Here is an 18557-nt window from a genome sequence, read left to right as displayed (position 1 = left end):
TTAAAGAATTAGAAGAAAAGACAAACAAAAAACTGGAAGAAATCAATAAATCCCTTAAAGAAAGCCAAGAAAAAGCAATTAAACAGGTGAATGAAATAGTCTGAGATTTGAAAACTGAGATAGAGGCAATAAAGAAGACACAAACTGTGGGAATACTGGAAATGGGAATTCTGAGTAAATGAACAGGAACTACAGATGCAAGCATAACCAACAGAATGCAAGAGACGGAGAGAGAATCTCTGGCGTTGAAGATACAGTAGAAGAAATAGATTCATCAGTCAAAGAAAACACTAAAGCCAATAAAGTCATAACACAAAATGTCCAGGAAATTTGGGACACCATGAAAAGACCAAATCTAAAAATAATAGGGATAGAAGAAGAATATGAACTCAAAGGCACAGAAAATATATTCAACAAAAATATATTCAACAAAATCATAGAAGAAAACTTTCCCAACCTAAAGAAGGAAATGCCTATGAAGATACAGAAGCTCACAGAAGACCAAATAGACTAGATCCCTAAAAAAAGTCCCCTTGCCACATAATAATCAAACCACTAAACATAGAATAAAGAAAAAATATTAAGAGCTGCAAAGGAAAAAGGCCGCCAAGTAACATACAAAGGCAGACCCATCAGAATAACACCTGACTTCTCAATGGAGACTCTGAAAGCCAGAAGGTCCTGGACACTAAGAGACCATGGATGCCAACCCAGACTATTATATCCAACAAAACTCTCAATCACCATAGATGGAGTAAACAAAATATTCCATGATAAAACCAGATTTAAACAATATCTGTCCACAAATCCATCTCTACAAAAAGCACTAGAAGGAAAAATCTAACCTAAGGAAGTTAGATGTACCCGTGAAAACACAGGCAATAGCTAATCCCACACCAACAAATACCAAAGAAGAGAAACACACAACACTACCAACAAAAAAATAACAGGAATTAACAATCACTGGTCATTAATATCCATTAATATCAATGGTCTCAATTTGCCTATAAAAAGACACAAGCTGACAGAATGGATACGAAAACAGGATCCATCCTTCTGCTACATACAAGAAACACACCTGAACTTCAAAGACAGACACTACATGAGAGTAAAAGGCTGGGAAAAGAACTCAAGAAACTAGACATCAAAATGCTGAACAATCAAATTAAAAATGGGCTACAGAGCTAAACAGAATTCTCAACAGAAGAATCTCAAATGGCTGAAAGACATTTAAGGAATTGCTCAACATCCTTAGTCATCAGGGAAATGCAAATCAAAATGACACTGAGATACCATCTTACACCTGTCAGAATGACCAAGATCAAAAGCACTGAAGACAGCTTATGTTGGAGAGGATATGGAGCAAGGGGAACTCTCCTACACTGTTGGTGGGAATGCAAACTTGTACAGACACTTTGGAAATCAGTATGGCCGTTTCTTAGAAAATTGGGAATCAGTCTTCCTCAAGACCCAGCTATACCACTCTTGGGCATATATCCAAAGGATGCTCAATCATACCACAAGCACACATGCTCAATTATGTTCATAGCAGCATTATTCTTAATAGCCAGAACCTGAAAACAACCTCAATGCCCCTCAACTGAAGAATGGATAAAGAAAATGTGGCTCATATGCACAATGGAGTGTTACTCAGCAGAGAAAAACAATAACATCATGAAATTTGCAGGCAAATGGGTAGAACTAGAAAATATCATCCTGAGTGAGGTAACCCAGACTCAGAAGGACAGACATGGTATGTACTCACTCATAAGTGGATACTAAACGTAAAGCAAAGGATAACCAGACTGCAACCCACAGCTCCAGGGAGGCTAGCTAGTAAGGAGGACCCTAGGAAGGATGCATGGATCACCCAGTGAAGGAGAAATAGATGAGATCTACATGAGCAAACTGGGAGTGAGGGGAGGTAATGGAAGGCAAGGGATGGGGCATGAGAACATAGGGGAACAGGAGGTTTGAGCTGGAACAGGGACAGAGTGAGAGAGTAAGAAAAGAGATACTGTGATTAATGAAGACATCATGGGAATAAGGAGAAACAGAGTGCTAGGGAAGTTCCCAGGAACCCACAAGAATAACCCCACCTTAGACTACTGGCAATAGTCGAGACAGTACCTGAACTGGCCTACTCTGGTGATCAGATGGCTGAATACCCTAACTGTCATCATAGAACCCTCATCCAGTGACTGATGAAAGCAGATGCAGAGATCCACGGCTGGGTGACAGGCCGAGCTCCAGGAATCCAATCAATGAGAGAGGGGGGGATTCTATGAGCAAGGGACATCGAGATCATGATCGGAAAATGTACGGAGATGGCCAGCCAAGCTAGTGGAAATGCATGAACTGTGGACCAATAGCTGTGGAGCCCCCATGCTACTGGACTAGGCCCTCTGGATAGGCGAGACAGTCATTTAGCTTGAACTGTCTGGGGAGCCCCCAGGCAGTGGGATCGGGATCCATCCCTGGTACATGAGTGGGCTTTTTGGAGCCCAGTGCCTATGGTGGGACACCTTTCGCAGCCTTGATACAGGGAGGAGGGCCTTAGGCCTGCCTCAACTGAATGTACCAGGCTCTGCTGACTCCCTATGGGAGACCTTGCCTTAAAGGAGGTGGGTTAGGGGGTACGACTGGGGGGCAGGAGGAGGGAGGAGAGGGGGATCTCTGGTTAGTATGTAAAATGAATAGAAAATTTATTTTTAAAAATTTTTTTAAAAAAGAAAGAAAACAGAAGTTATCCAAATTTGAGTCTGTTTGCGGATCCTATTACATCTACCAACAGGAATTTTAGTGTGATCTGTACAAAGAAAATTTTAAGGTTTGGGAGTATAGCTCAGGGGCAGAGTACTTGTCTACTATGCACAAGGCCCTGGATTTAAGCTCCACATTGCAAACAGAAACATTTTTTAAGGAAAATTATAACAAATCCATTAAGAACTATTAGAACTATAAATAACTGAGCAAGTTTGCAAGGTGTAAGACAAGTATATAAAATATCAGTTATATTTGTACATGCTATGAACAATCTGAAAATAGTATGTGTGCGTGTGTGTGTGTGTGTGTGTGTGTGTGTGTGTGTGTGTGTACATTTACTTGAGCAGACTCCCCTAAAGGCCAGAAGTGGGCACTGGATCCCATGGATCTAGATTTATAGGCAATTGTGAATATTAAGAGCTGAATGAACTCTGGGCCTCTGGAAGGACAGGGAGTTCTCTTAACTGCTGAGCCATCTTTCTAGCTCTATTATTTTTTTTTTGAGACAAGGTCTTACTATAGCCATGTCTTACTATTTAGCCTTGGCTGGCCTAGAACTCACTATGTAGAACAGACTGAACCAAACTCATCCTGTAATAATTCACCTTCCTCTGCTTCCTGAGTACTGGGATTAAAGGGGTGTGTGTGTGTGTGTGTGTGTGTGTGTGTGTGTGTGTGTGTGTGTGTGTGTGTGTGTGTGTGTGTGTACCTCCACACCCAGCATGCCTCTTGCTTTTGTTTGTTTGAGAGACACAGCATTTAACTTTGTAGCCCAAACTGGCCTTGAACTCAATGATACTGCCATTTTAGCCCCTGAATGCTAGAATTATAGACATGAGACACTATGCCCAGCACATGGATAAATCTTGAAAATATGTGAAGTAGAACTTTATCACAACACTGCTTTATGTTTGTAGTTACATTTCATATAACATATAAGATATGTTGTAGAGGCAGAAAATAGGTAAGCAATTGCTCAGAACAAGGACTTGAGGAAAATGGGAAGTGATTTCTAGTAGACTTATAGTTGTAAGAGAATTTGATTGTGCTGATGATGATTACACAACTCTGAACATACTGAAAACAACTAAATTTTATGAGTGAATTTTGTGGGGTGTTTATCTCAATAAAGCCATGTTTTAAAAAACTATATATGACTGGAGGTAAAGCTCAGTGGCATAGAACTTGCCTTGCCTACACAAAGCCCCAAATGTTATCCAGCAGAGCTAAAATAAATGAATATGGTTGTATTTTCCAGTATTTAAGTGAACTCCTATACTCTTTTGCTTGGCTTATGTAATTTAAGATTCCTGGCTGATATATGACTGTGCCAGGAGTTGATTACTTCTTATTGCTGAGTGATGTTCCATTGTATGGATACACTGCAATTTGCTTATCCATTGGTGAACAATTGTGTTGTTTATGTTTGGGGATATTATAAATAAAGCTACTGTGAACATTCACACAGAGGCCTTTATGGGCATATATTTCATTTCTTTTGTTTGTTTGTTTGTTTGTTTTGTTTTTTTGAGACAGGGTTTCTCTGTGTAGCTTTGGAGCCTATCCTGGAACTCACTCTGTAGACCGGGCTGACCTTGAACTCACAAAGATCCACCTGCCTCTGCCTCCAGAGGGCTGGGATTAAAGGCATGTGCCACCACCGCCCGGCCAATATGTTTTATTTCTTAGTTTTAAGTGCCTGTGCATAGAATCTCAAAATTATATGGTAGATGAATTTTTAACTCTTAAACTGTGCGAGGTACCTCTTGTGGTTTTAATTTGCATTTCTCTGGGAAGTAAGCATCTTCTTATATGCTCACTTTTAATCTCTTACTTCTTTGTTGAAATGTATTCACATCTATTGTTCTTTCCTCCATCCTTTCCCCCCCACCCCCACTGTTGGGGCATCAAACCCAGAACTTTGTTCATGGAGCTACATTCCATTCTTAGCCCCTAGTCTTTGTGGGTTATTTTGGGTCTTTTAGTTATTTACTCAGTGTACTGTATTTTCAGGTTCCTTGATATGTTGTAGCTATAAGTCCATGATTAATATATGCCATTTATTTTATCTTTTTGTAGCTTATTTTTTTACAATGTCTTCAAGAATAACAATTTCAAATCTTGATTGAATATTCCATAATTTTGTTCTTTACCCTTAGTGTCATAACTACAAACAAGTCTTTTAAGTCAGGGTGTCATTATTTCCTTGTGAATGTTCTAGCTAGATGACTACATAATAGCTATAGAATAAGATATTTCCTTGTTTGTATCTTAGGATTATTTAAGATCTGTTATTTAATACAATGGCTAACCATGAATTAAAATTGTAAAGGTAAACATAAAAGTGATTGAATATGTGAATTGGTCCTGGACTTAAATATTTTAAATTTCATATTGTTTTGTTAAATTCTACAGTTCATTTTGGTATAGTTTTAAAATTGTAGATTTTCTAAAAATGTAAGGTATCTCTATCTAAAGTCCCTCTAAGCTCAAACATGTCACAATGTCATTGTGAGTATTGCTTCTCCTCCTACTGGACTTACTGAGTACAGTATTGCAAGTGAGTTCAGGAAATAGAATCTAGAAAATGCCTCAAAGCTTTGCTCACAGCACAGTAGGGTTTTTCAGTGATGATCTACAGGAAATGTACAATCCAAAACCTTGCTCTGATTTGCTAATTTTATAAATACTTGCTAATCTTAAATGTGGTGAAATTATTTCATTTGAATGATTTTCAGTGATTAACTTTCTTTTTCAGTATTTCCACATGTAACACCAAAAGGAATTAATGGTATAGACTTCAAAGGAGAAGCAATAACTTTCAAAGCAACTACTGCTGGAATCCTTGCTACACTTTCTCATTGTATTGAGTTAATGGTAAAACGGGAAGAGAGCTGGCAAAAAAGACATGATAAGGTAAGAATATAAATTTTCTTCATTTTCAAAACAATATTTTAAACTCTGTGTGTTCATTGAATTTCTAAGGGGAAGGACCTCTGGTGGGATAGAGGTATCGGGGGCGTTTATTTTGCCACTTGATCATAATCTTCACCTCATTATTTACCAGTGACTTTTTCAGTTATTATACAACATGCTTTCTTGATCACATTTAATATGAAAATTCTTTAAATGTTATTTATGATGATTTGATATAGACATACATTTTGCTTTACTCTCTTTTAGTGTATAAAGTTTGAGTCTATGTTTAAGTTCTATGAACTAACTTGAATACTGATTTATAAAGTTAAATATTTACTTGTTAAATCATAGCCATTATGTTTCCCTGTTAACTGTAATATCATTTAACATACATTATATTGTTCAAATATTTGCCCTGTGCTCCATTTTCCCACCTTTATTTAATCAGCAGCATTGATAATAATGTTATAACACAAATTTCTAGCTTTTAATGTGAACTGTGGCTCCCTGAATTTGCTTAGTAGGAAAACTTCTGTTTAAAATCTAACATTTGTAAAATAACCAAATGCTAAAATTAAGCCACATCTTAGAAAATCCAGTTCTGCCTAATGTCATCATTTTTCAGAAGGAACTGAGTCAAGGACTTGTCTAAAGGTGCTAAGCAGCAAAGCTGTAGCAGATTTCCGGGCACTGGGTATATCTGCTCTGGTCTCCAGGCCATTCATCAGTCAGGATCACATTCATTAGACACTGTTACTGCTTACAGTGTTTGAAGGTCTTTCAGTTTGAGCAAGACACTAAGAAAAGCCGCAGCAGCTGTTTTAACACTACTTTGACGCAGGATTGAAAGAAACAGCACTGTGTATTAGTTCTCATGTTTTAGAAGAGAAGAGAGCTAGCTGGTCAGAGTTCTGAAGCAGAGGTGAGAGGGAGACATATTAACTAGCAGTATGCAAACCTTTTCCTGATACATATGTTCCAAGCCCCCACTCCCCCACCAGTGGATGTCAAATCACAAAGAGTATCAAATTCTTTATGCACTATTTTTTCTACAAATTCATGCCTGTGATAAAGTTTAACTTAATACATTAGGCACAGTAAAAGTGATGAAGTCAGTATTGATAATTCTTAGGAAGTTATTTATCAGTAAATATCTTTTAGGTAATTCATAAAATCAGGAAAGAAGGCACAATGACAATGTGATTTCATTGATGCTGTTTTGTTACGAAGTGTTCTCATGCCCTCTACAAGCTAGAAATAGGGAAATAAACAGGAAATGGACCCTCAAGACCATTACACTCTATAGAACACATTAGAGATGTGATGATGATAACAACTATTAAACTTAAGATATTTACTCAAGTATTCTTTAACCAAAATATTATTTAGAGGTGATCATTTTTATGGTTATCAATAATAACAATCCCTTCTTCTTTAGAAATGTACTTAATTGCTAGCTAGCCAGACATGCTCAGGAGGACTAAAATTCCAAGTTTAAATAAATTTAGTTAATAATATTAGTAAGAAAAAATTGTATTTATTGACAATAAGGTGCCCTAACTTCAATTTGGATGTCACACTTGTAAGTAGCTGGCTCTGTGTGTGTGTGTGCATGCGCGCGTGCGCACCAGACTTTAATTTACCCATTAAATTAGCCCAGGTATCTAGATTTGAAAATACTTGAAGTGAGATAGTGAAGGGTATCTGTGTTCACTAGGCTTCAGTATTAACATCAGATTTGATCCAGTGACCCATATTTTGGCAGGAAGGTTCTGTTTGGGCCAGCCTTTAAGTTTTTGTCTTGAATCTTTAATATTGTTGGCTCTATCTATAAAATGGAAGAGTTAAAATAGATTAGTCTTTTTCTACCCTAAAATTCAGTTTTAACCAGCAATAAGAATGGTGAGAAATCTTTAAAATTTATTATTGACTGATATTGCCTTTTAAAAATTGAGTTCTTTCACTCCTGGCATTCAGTACTTGCGTTTTTCCCTCCACAACAATAAATAATGGTGTTGGGTTGGGGGAAGTACAGGAATCTGTAGCGCCATTTCTCTGGTGCTGATTTATCTTGTTTTAAGTCTACACATGGGTGATTAACATTTCTTTTTGTTGTTGTTGTTGTTGTTTGCTTGTTTTTGTTTTTTCGAGACAAGGTTTCTCTGTGTAGTTTTGGTGCCTGTCCTGGATCTCGCTCTATAGACCAGGCTGGCCTCGAGATCCAGGACAGACCACAGAGATCCGCCTGGCTCTGCCTCCCGAGTGCTGGGATTAAAGGCGTGCGCCACCACCACCCAGCAACTTTAACATTTCTTAACCAGCTCAGTACTTAATGTGCACAGAGGTGATCATAACAATAATTCAGATAGTAGCTTCTGTGTAGTGTATATCCCACAGGAAAGTATTTCCTAAGCAGAGTAACATTTGTGTTTTTCACAGGAGTAGTTATTTTTTGGTCAAATTATACAGTTTCACAGAAATTGACCTCCCAGTCTCTTTCATGGTAGTTAAAATGCTCACTGAGTCAGTCTCTTTCCCTCCCTCCCCACTGCTTAGGAACAGGAGAAGAGAAGACGAGTAGAGGAAGCATACAAGAACGCCATGGCAGAACTTAAGAAGAAACCCCGCTTTGGAGGGCCAGACTATGAAGTATGGACTGGGGGGCTACATCTATCACAGAAGTGACCTTCAATACTTTCATAACCTTTAAATGTTCTATATATGTAATTTGCTTCTCAGGGTTAACTTAATGTATATAAATGCCAAGCCTTTTCTTAAAAAGATTCTTTTTTACCATCTACAAAGCTTTATACATGTTTTTAAAGACCCCAGAATTTTAAAAATCTTGTTGAGCCAGACATAGTGGCTGTAATCCCGGCAGCAGCGAGGCTGAGGAGGAGGAAGCTCACCACAAGCTATGAAAGTAGAGAGAGTTGAGAGTCTGTCTGGAAATCCTTGTTGATTACTGATTGGCCAGCTTCAGTTGGTTGTAGCTACAATGTGAGTGCTAGGAACTGAACCCGGGTCCTCTGGAAGAGCAGCAGTGCTCTCAAACACTGAGCCAGCTCTCCCACTCATCTGTTGAATATTTTATTCCATCTATTTCAAGCACACCTTCATCTTTTTTTTTTCCTAATGAAAAATAATGGACCACCCTTAGCAACATGAAATCCCAGTACTTGAGAGTTAGTAGCAGGAAGATCAGGAGTTTAAGGCCAAGTTGGGCTGCATGAGACACTGTCTCAAATAACTTTTTTAAAATATGTAAGTTAGTCCAATTTTTTTTTAAATCCCTGTGAATTTTAATTCTAAACTGAACAGTTCACAGCAAACGAATATAATTTATTGGTAATGCTCACCTAGCATATACCAGAGCCCAAGTTCAAGTCTTGGCATTAGAAAAGCAAGCAAAAATAAGAAAATATGAAGTTCCCAAGTAAACTATTATCTGTCTTTATACTTTTCTTCATGTCTTTTGAAGTTTTAAGCTATTTTTTCTTGTCAGTTATGTGTGTGTGCAGGTGTGGTGACTAGAGGTTGACATCAGGTGTCCTCTATCAATCTCTACCTTACTTTGTAGACAGTTTCTCACTGAGCCCAGAGCTCACTATTTTGGCTAGATTGGCTGGCCAGCAAGGCCCTGGGATCTACCTGTCTCTATCTCCTAATTCTGGGGTTACAGGCATGTGCCTCTGAGCCCAGGATTTACATGGGTGCTGAGGATCTGAACCCAAGTTCCCATGCATGCTTTACACATGAGCTATTTTCCCAGCCCTGTTTGTACAATTTTAATTATCTTATTCATTATTTATTTAAGTATGGACATGAGTATGGCAAATGTAACTTTATAGGCAATGAAAGTTCAATTTCAAGTAATTCATATGCTATAAAATGTTATTTTTTTTCTACCTTTATAAAATTGAAATTCTTAGCTTACAGGCCATAGAAAAGTAGAAAGCAGATTGGATTCAGACAGACCTTAAACTTTGAAACAGTATTAGCCAATTTACAGTAAATGTACCTGATATGAAGGCTTGAATCTGTAATTCCAGTACTCAGGAAGCTGAGAAAGAAAGATTATTGCCAACTATAAGGCCAGTGATAGCAACAGAGTGAGTTTTAGGACAATGTAGAGTACAGAATGAGACCCTGTTTCACAAAAAAATATATATAGTGGATGAGCTATTTAATTATAATACAATTTTTGAGAATATGTGTTACCACTGTGGTTAATACTATACTGGTATGCTTCCTGATCCACAAATATTTGCTCAGCATATGTGTAATAGGTCAGTTTTCAGCTTTCTCCTCTCAGAAGTAATACCAAATTGTCAATGTCTCTGTTTCTTTAAATAAAGTAAATAGTTGCTGTTTGTTTCCTGTCTATTATCTAGGAAGGTCCGAACAGTCTGATTAACGAGGAGGAGTTCTTTGATGCTGTTGAAGCTGCTCTTGACAGACAAGATAAAATAGAGGAACAGGTACATCTACTCACATTCCAAACACCGTCGTTTTAACACCATACGTGTTCCTTGATGTCTTTTTATAGAATTGGAAAACTAAATGTAACCAAAGTATCAGCTATCATAAGTGTTAAAGAATCTTTGTGAATCAGTTCCTTTGTATTTTAATTTCCAAACAAAGCCAATAATTATCCAAAAAAGTATACATAGTTAATATGAACTTAAATGGAGATGTTCCACCTATTACTCTATTACTTTTAAAGAATTCAACCTTAACGATTCTGATATCAGAAGGGTCTCTCTAAATGTCTTCTCAAGTACCATCTGAAGTCACAGGTGTAAGGGATTTTGTTTTTAGCGTTTTTACCATCAGCTTTTATTATTAGTTCATTTATTACCTTTACAGCCTTCACCTTCAGTTCTTCCTCACTTTCACTTTGCTTAATCTTTTATAGTCATCGCTGAAGTCACAGCATTTATACCCAGTTCCTTTCATGGAAATTGACTGAAAGAATTTTTTAAATATTTAAATTCTGATTTCAACATTAATTTGATTCCTAGTTTCAATTCTGTTACAATTCAGTTATCGTATTTTACCACCAGATGGCACTAAAGGGTGAATTTTACTTACTCATCTCTGACCCTCTCTCTCCCTTCAAACTCTTATTTATAGTAGAAACTGCCTCCTGAGGCAAGCATAACTAACCTGGATGTGGAGTATCATTTGTGTATTATTTTTATACTCCAAACATATCCGTCATGTCAGTTTGCTAGGCTAAGTAGCCAGGAATAACTCCTTCATGGTAAATAACCTTTCTGCTTTTCGTATTTATTTTCTTTATATTTTTAAGTCAGTAATTTAAAAGTTCATTCCATATTAATCTGTAAAGTCTATTGCTTTTTTTTTTATTCAAAAGGTACTACAGTGCTTTCAATTAAGAGTGAGAACTTCTAATTCCCAATTAATGTGTGCTTTTGAAAGCCTAAAGTGGTTCTTAAAAGCCTAAAAAGTATGCCCTGAATTAGCATCATTTTGTTGTTGTTGTTGTTGTTGTTTGTTTGTTTTCTAGAATATGTTAGTTTGGGAATAATAGTAGTCAGTCTTTTTTTTCATTTTATATCTCTATCAATGTGGCAAAGATAGAAATGGTGTGAAAATACTATGAAGCAGTGAACATCAGTGGTCCATAAGATCATTTCCCTCTCTGTTCTCAGTGTGTGATCTTCAACAGCAGCCACTGTAGAGGTTCTCTCCAAGTGACACCCCCATCCCACATTTTGTAGTTTAAATTATTTGCAAACAAAGTAGAAGATAAATGAATTGGTCAACAAGACAGCGTTGAATAGAAATTACCATCTGTCTTTTGTGTAGTTAAGAGATGAGTGCAAACAAACACAAATATTTGAATGTGTGAAAAGAAATCAGATAAACTGAAGAAGAGGTCAGAAGTCACATGTCAGGTTAACAGGAGTAAGATACTGAGATGAAGCCAACTGCCTTCATGGAAAGGAGATAAAAACACATACATGACATGATCTTAAGAACCCAGAAGAGAAGCAAACAGTGATATTGGTTCTGATGACATCAGTCTATGGACCAGACCTGCTGGTCCTGGATGCACTAGAATAATTGAGATAATTTGACCAGAGCTTAGATAAAAGAAATGTGGCAGTACTACTCACCTTGACTCTTGAGAACTGATCCTGTAGAGGTAGCGGGTGAGAGCACTGTGAAAGAGCTTTCCCTGACCTAATGTAGTATCTGTAGAGCAGAAAGAGACTGGTGTGGGATCTCTGAAGTAAGTATCAGGACTGAGGAAAGCTGTGTCTGTAGAGTAGCTTCCTAATTTAGTAATTATTGCTAACGTGTTTACTAATAAAATGTTAGTTTCATTTTTAGGCTGCAAAATATACTTCCGAAGCATCCCATTTTAACATATGTTTTTATTAGTCACAGAGCGAGAAGGTCAGGTTACACTGGACTACATCTTTGCCATCTGGTGATGCCTTTTCTTCTGTTGGGAGTCATAGATTTGTTCAAAAGGTAAGCAAATGACAGTTTACTGAAAGAATGCCTGCATTCCTCATTGTTCATGGCAGTATCCTGTAGTACAAGTTTTCTCATCTCTTCATGATTTTATAGCAAGGGTTTTTTTGTACTGTTATAGTCCCTGTACATTCTCCAAAGCAACTTATAAGTCGTGTTCTGAACATGCATTCTTCGTTTTTTCTTTAAGGTGGAAATGGAGGGGTGAGATAGGCAGTGGATAGTGGGAAATAGTTATTACAGTGCAGCAGTAAGATTGCTTCCTTCCTTGAGGTTAAGAACTTTGTGTTTTGGACATACTTCATTCTTTTTGGAATGAGTTTGCAGCAGAATACATAAGAGGTGCGTGAAGTCAGCACTTGCTGCTGGGCCTGTTTCATATAGTGCTTTGTTTTCCCTTTCTTTATCTTGTGTTTGCAAGTTGGTACTGACTGCTCTGTTGTGCCTTTGTTCTGATGACTTGGTTTTTTCTTTGTCTGTCTCTGGTAGCCCTATAGTCGCTCTTCCTCCATGTCTTCCATTGATCTAGTCAGTGCCTCTGACGATGTTCACAGATTCAGCTCCCAGGTACTGTATGAATATATAGAGTGGACTTGAGTCTTCTTTGCTGTATTTCCGCCTGCTTGCCCACTTCTTACAATCCGTTGATCGGGCCACTTGTTTTGGTTTTGAATTTTAAATAGTCACAAATATTTAAAAGGCTTTTCTTATCTTCTAAATAATTCTCCTTTGTCAGCATTGCATGTGCCCTTTATTTTGTATCCCTATGCTATGATTAGCTTGGAATTTTATCTTAAGGGAGATAGTACTCAGAGAAATTTTTCAATTGAATTAAAATATATAGAAGTAACCTGGTTTTTCATTCATCATGTAATGACTGTATTTTTCCAGGTTCAACTGTTATGGACATGGATTATAGGATATGCTATATCATAAAAGCAAATTTTTAACAATCTCACTTTTGATCTAATGTTAAATGTCTCAGTGATGTTCAGCAAAAAAATAACTTTAACTAAAGATTGTCTCATTACTGTTACGTTACTCAATTCATTGAACAGGTTATATTTTCTTCAAATTACCTGTGGATACTGTAGGTTAATATCCCTGTATATCTGCTAAATCTATGAAAGTTGGTTCTGAGTTTCTTTCTCTTCACTAAGGGATTGGGAACGAAGACAGTAAACTGAATGTGCAGTCTCTGCCCTCAAAATAAGAATAATGTGCCAGAGAGGAAATATGTTTTCAGTGTATCCGTGGTGCTGGTTATTAGCCTTATCATGCTTATGCATTCTCTGTGCCACTCAGCTTCATTCCCAGGCCTTAGAAACCTTTATCAAAACTTTGCCATTCAGTTTTGTATTGTTATGGGTGGTTGCATTTTTTGGACTATATTATGTTACAATTTTGAGCTGTCTAGTCAAAGTGACTGGGTGTAAATCCTGGTTGTGTCATTTGAGTAAGCTGTGTAGCTTCTCTGTACATGGCTTCCGGGATTTAGCTAGAGCCTGGGAACATAGTAAGTGTTGAGTGTCTGACCTTTATTGGCATTATAGTCACAAGACTGACTTGAACTAATCAGACTAACTGTATGTCTTTCCCTTGGTGATTCCAATACAACGTTTTTAAAGTCAAAGCTTAAAACAGATCTCAGTTATGTTACATATACAAGTTAAATCTGCATTTATTTTTTAACTGCAGTTGAGGAAAAAAGACTTAGAAATGCATATTTTTTTGTTTTTACAGCTTTTTGCCTTGAATATCTTTGAGAAAATATTTAGCAGTTCTTGATCATAATCACACATAACTAAATATCCTTGTTATTATTTCTTTATCTATTTTGCATGCCTTTTAAAAAGTATGTATCCACGGAGTAAGTAACAAAAGTAGATTAATACCAAAGGACTTTGGTTTATTCTGCTAAGCCCTGTCTTTCATTAAAACAGTAATTTTAGAGCTGGTGAGCTAGCACAGCTGCTGCAGAGCTTCCTGCACGAACATGAGGGCCTTTGTCCATAACTCTTGGTAGTCCACATAAAAGGGAAGGTGTCCAGGCATGCGCTTAGGAATCCCAGTGCTGTCAGACCACAGGCCCACTGGTCAGCCAGTCTAGCCTACGTGGCGAGTTCTAAGATGGTAAGAGACCCTTTTTACGGGAAACAGGTGGATAGGACCTGAGGGTGAGAGACCCTTTTTACAGGAAACAGGTGGATAGGACCTGAGGCACAGTGTGTAAGGTTTGTTCTTCGGCTTCCACAGCATTTGCACAAATATGTACTCACACAGAAAAGTAAGAAAGTCATAGACTAACTGAAATCTATCATTATTGAAATGTTGGGATATGTAGGCTGTAAGTCGAAGCAAATGGGCTGAGGGCAAGGAAAAATGTAAACCTGTGATAAAGGATGCCTAAGAATTTGGGCTTCAGAACTGAAACCTGAACCTTAGCTATAGAGTCAGGCAAGAGCTAAAAGCCTTTAAGTGTGTAACCATATTCTTATAAGACTTTGCCAAATTTTAGCTTACTTGTGTACATAACATTTTAGTAACTTGTGTACATAAATTAAGAAAAATTAATTTTGCTGGTAGATTTTTTTGCTAGTATATGGTGCTATATGATTAATCAGGTCCTGTTTCAACTTTTAATCATATTTCTTTATATAACAAAAGAAGTAAAAGAAAATAGTATTGAAATCTTGAAGTATTTCTTGTCTTTGTTGTCATTAGCAAGTGTGAGTTCTAGCAATTACACTGTAGCTTATGTTTTCCAGCATCTTTAGAATAAAGAATTCCAAGTTCATAAGATTGCTGACTTTGAATTCTGTTATGTACCTTCTCTGCCACAACAAGGAGTCTGGCAAAGATCTAGATCTGTAGTTAATACTGACTGAGAGTGTTATCTGGAAAACTCGTTACCAGTTAACTCAATATGAAATGACACTAGTAACTACATTAAATTTGGAACATTGGACAAGTTTTGCATATTATGTAGACTTAAGTGTATTCAGGATAAGCTGTTGGGTTAATTACTAACATTTGAAACATGTTTTGTTACATTACCTTATGTAATGCATTTCATATACACTAAGGAATTCTATGGAATTCCATAAAATATTAGGTAGCCAAAGTCTTTGTTTTGTAATTAATTGAAAAAACAAGCCAGTTTGTTATCACTGTCAGTAATTTGCCAAGGATGGAGCTGTGGATGAGTTGAACACTAGCATAGCATGCATACAGCCCTGCTTAAATCCCCAGCACCAACTAACCAAACAAAATGTCACCAAAATGTCATTGATCAGTTAATAGTTATTCTTTCCCTTTTTAAAATGTCCCTACTGGGCAAGCAAGATGACTCAGTCTGTGAAGAAGTATGTTGAATAAGCCAGCGAACCTGAGTATGCTCCCCTAAACCCGTGATGGAAAGAGATAACCAGCTCTCGAAAATTTTCCTCTGATCGCCACATGTGTATTGGTACATGCATAACACACATAAATAATAATAAATTTTAATTAAAAATTAAGAAAATTAAATTTAGATAATAAGTCATTATTGATACTCTCTTAAATTCTTGTGGCAGTCAGAGCACAACTTGAAGGAATTCCTCTCCTTCTACCATATGACTCCTAGGAATTAACTCAGCTCATCTGTCTTGGCAGCAAGTGCGCCATCTCTCCAGCCTCATTATTGACATTCTTTTTTTTTTTTTTTTTGGTTTCTCGAGACAGGGTTTCTCTGTGTAGCTTTGCGCCTTTCCTGGATCTCGCTCTGTAGACCAGGCTGGCCTCGAACTCACAGAGATCCGCCTGGCTCTGCCTCCCGAGTGCTGGGATTAAAGGCGTGCGCCACCACCGCCCGGCCATTATTGACATTCTTATTAACGTATTTATGTGAAATAGAAGCTATATACGGTGCAGTATGCCTCTGATGCCAGCTTCAACCAAGGCAGAATAACCTCATGAGCCCAAACTAAATATCTTAGCAAGACCACATTTAAGAAAAAAAGAAAAGAAAACAAATAAGCAAAAGCCTTGACTAAGACACATTAGTGGTTATGCATACTCTGGGTTCGATCTCCAGCACCACAAAAGAGAAAATAAAAGCAGGGGCCTTGGGATATGACTGTCAGGAAAGTGCAGTCTTACAAGCAAGAGGACCTGAGTTCGGAGTCCCAGCACCATTTAAAAACTTGGGTGGCCATAGTGGCTTTACCAATGTGGCACAGCTAAGGCAGGAAGGTCCCTGGAGCTTGATGCAAGGCCCATGGTTTAGCCAAGTCTGAGCTCTAGGTTCAGTGAGATACCCTTTCTCAAAAAATAACATGTAGCGCTATAAAGGAAAACAACAGTGTCAGCCTCTGAGCTCCACACACATGTACACGCATAAACACACACACACAAGCAGTCATATGTTGATAAATATACACTTTAATAATTACCTTTTTGCTACCAAAGTAGATAATTCCAATAAACTATTCCATAATCTTTTTTTTTTTTTTTTTTTTTTTTTGGTTTTTCGAGACAGGGTTTCTCTGTGTAGCTTTGTGCCTTTCCTGGAACTCACTTGGTAGTCCAGGCTGGCCTCGAACTCACAGAGATCCGCCTGGCTCTGCCTCCCGAGTGCTGGGATTAAAGGCGTGCGCCACCACCGCCCGGCTTCCATAATCTTTTTAAAGGTATACTTAATAAGTTAACTCCCCACTAATAAATATAGGTCTACACGCACGCGCACAGATATGTGTATATTGTGTTTGCCTACCCAACCTAATATTGAGCGATTTTAGTTTTTTCATTATAATTATTATAGTGAGCATCCTTGGATTAGACTTCTTATATAAATCTTTGTATACTTAGGCATATGTTCACTTCACATGTATTCCTAGAAGTGAAATTGTTGGGACAAAGGCCATGAAAATGTCTAAGTTATATTTATTCTTAGTGAAAATTTTTTAACCAGGAAAGTTGGGCCTACTTATACTTCCAGGCTAGTTTGGTTATAGGTTTATGGTTTTTTGTTTGCTTTTTTTCTATATGACACTAAATACTTCAGCGCATTTTTGCCAGTCTTACAGGCTACACATACTATTTTTTCACTTGTAGCTATTTGCATTTCTTCAGTGAATCAGTTATTCAACTCATTTAGCCATTTTCTTTTGGGTAGCAGTGCTCTGTTAATTTATTAATGTTCTGTTCAACAAGCCCCTCTGTGACGTTGTGACTGTCTAACAGTAAGCATAATTGTTTTCCTCTGAAATGAATAAGAAAAAGTTCAGAACCATGTTTGAGCCCTTCTAGATTTTTGTTTGTACTATCAAAGGACAAGTTTCCCTTTGAAATTCTGTCTTTAACAATTTCAGGAAACCCTAAATTTAATAGCATCCTAATATTGAATGTTTTGGATGGAGGTAGGAAAAAAAAGTTGGAATTGGAGTAATGTCCCTTCGTGCTTTATCTGTATTTTATATCCACTTTTCATAGTTCATTGGTAGGATAAACTATGGATAGATTCATTTTCCACTCTAGGTAAAAAGAATCAAGGGCATGACTTCTGTAATGATACTTACCTAATTAACACTTGGGAGCCAGTGATATAGTTCAGCCAGGGAGCCTGGCAGCCAGAGTTGCTACCCACATGGTGGAAGGAGAAGCAGACTCCCACGAATTGTCCTCTGACTTTCAGTTAATGCAGACAACATAAATAAAAGTTTTAAGCCAATAAAATAATCCAATAAAATCTATTTGGGGGAGGTTGTGATAGCATTTATTACTAGTAACACTGTTTCCTGGAATATCAAAGTTTGATCCTGATAAAGTGGTGTTGGCTTGCCATCAAACTTAACCGTCACTAGATCATCACATCTCGTGACAGTAAATACATGCACGGGAAACTAGATAGATTATTAAGTTAGATCTGACATGTCAGTGGCCACAGGTGCACCAGTCACTGTTTCTGTAGTAACTATTGGCTACTTTATATTTCATTGTAGTGAGCACAGACTGTATTTTAATGAAATAAATACATTTACTTGTAACACGTTTCTTAACTCAAATGTTATTATCTCAAGGAAGACACAGTGAATGGGAGATTCTGTGATAACAGCTGTAAAACTGTAGTACTCCAGTTTGAGATCCTGGGAGCACATTACTAGATAGATTTTGTTTCTTTGTCAGATTTTTCAAGCCCACCTTAGCCAAAATAAAACAAGACGTTTTTGGTTTTGGTTTTTTGAGACAGAGTTTCTTTGTGTAGCCCTGGCTAATTCCCTCTGTAGACCAGGTTGGCCTCCAACTCAGAGATTAGCCTGCCTCTGCTACTTCCCAAGTGCTGGGACTAAAGGTGCGCGCCACCACTGCCTGGCAAAATAAAA

At 37.4% G+C, this 18557-nt stretch overlaps 1 protein-coding gene across 2 annotated transcripts in view; it reads left to right on the top strand.

Moving 5' to 3' along the window:
- Cert1 (ceramide transporter 1) overlaps nucleotides 1-18557 on the top strand; it is a 110116-nt gene that overhangs the window by 73388 nt on the left and 18171 nt on the right. The window contains exons 7-11 of one of the 2 annotated variants that reach the window (XM_052743514.1): nucleotides 5525-5682; nucleotides 8242-8334; nucleotides 10080-10166; nucleotides 12100-12192; nucleotides 12685-12762. In XM_052743514.1, coding sequence (XP_052599474.1) covers nucleotides 5525-5682; nucleotides 8242-8334; nucleotides 10080-10166; nucleotides 12100-12192; nucleotides 12685-12762 — 509 coding nt within the window. The remainder of the gene's footprint in view (nucleotides 1-5524; nucleotides 5683-8241; nucleotides 8335-10079; nucleotides 10167-12099; nucleotides 12193-12684; nucleotides 12763-18557) is intronic. The other variant, XM_052743513.1, reaches the window with a different exon arrangement.

Source organism: Peromyscus californicus, unplaced genomic scaffold, assembly GCF_007827085.1.
Source record: "Peromyscus californicus insignis strain IS unplaced genomic scaffold, ASM782708v3 Scaffold_18__1_contigs__length_77618521, whole genome shotgun sequence".
In the NCBI taxonomy this organism is placed as follows: domain Eukaryota; kingdom Metazoa; phylum Chordata; class Mammalia; order Rodentia; family Cricetidae; genus Peromyscus; species Peromyscus californicus.
Note: the sequence above shows the minus strand (reverse complement) of the source record. Positions and strands in the feature narration are given on the sequence as shown.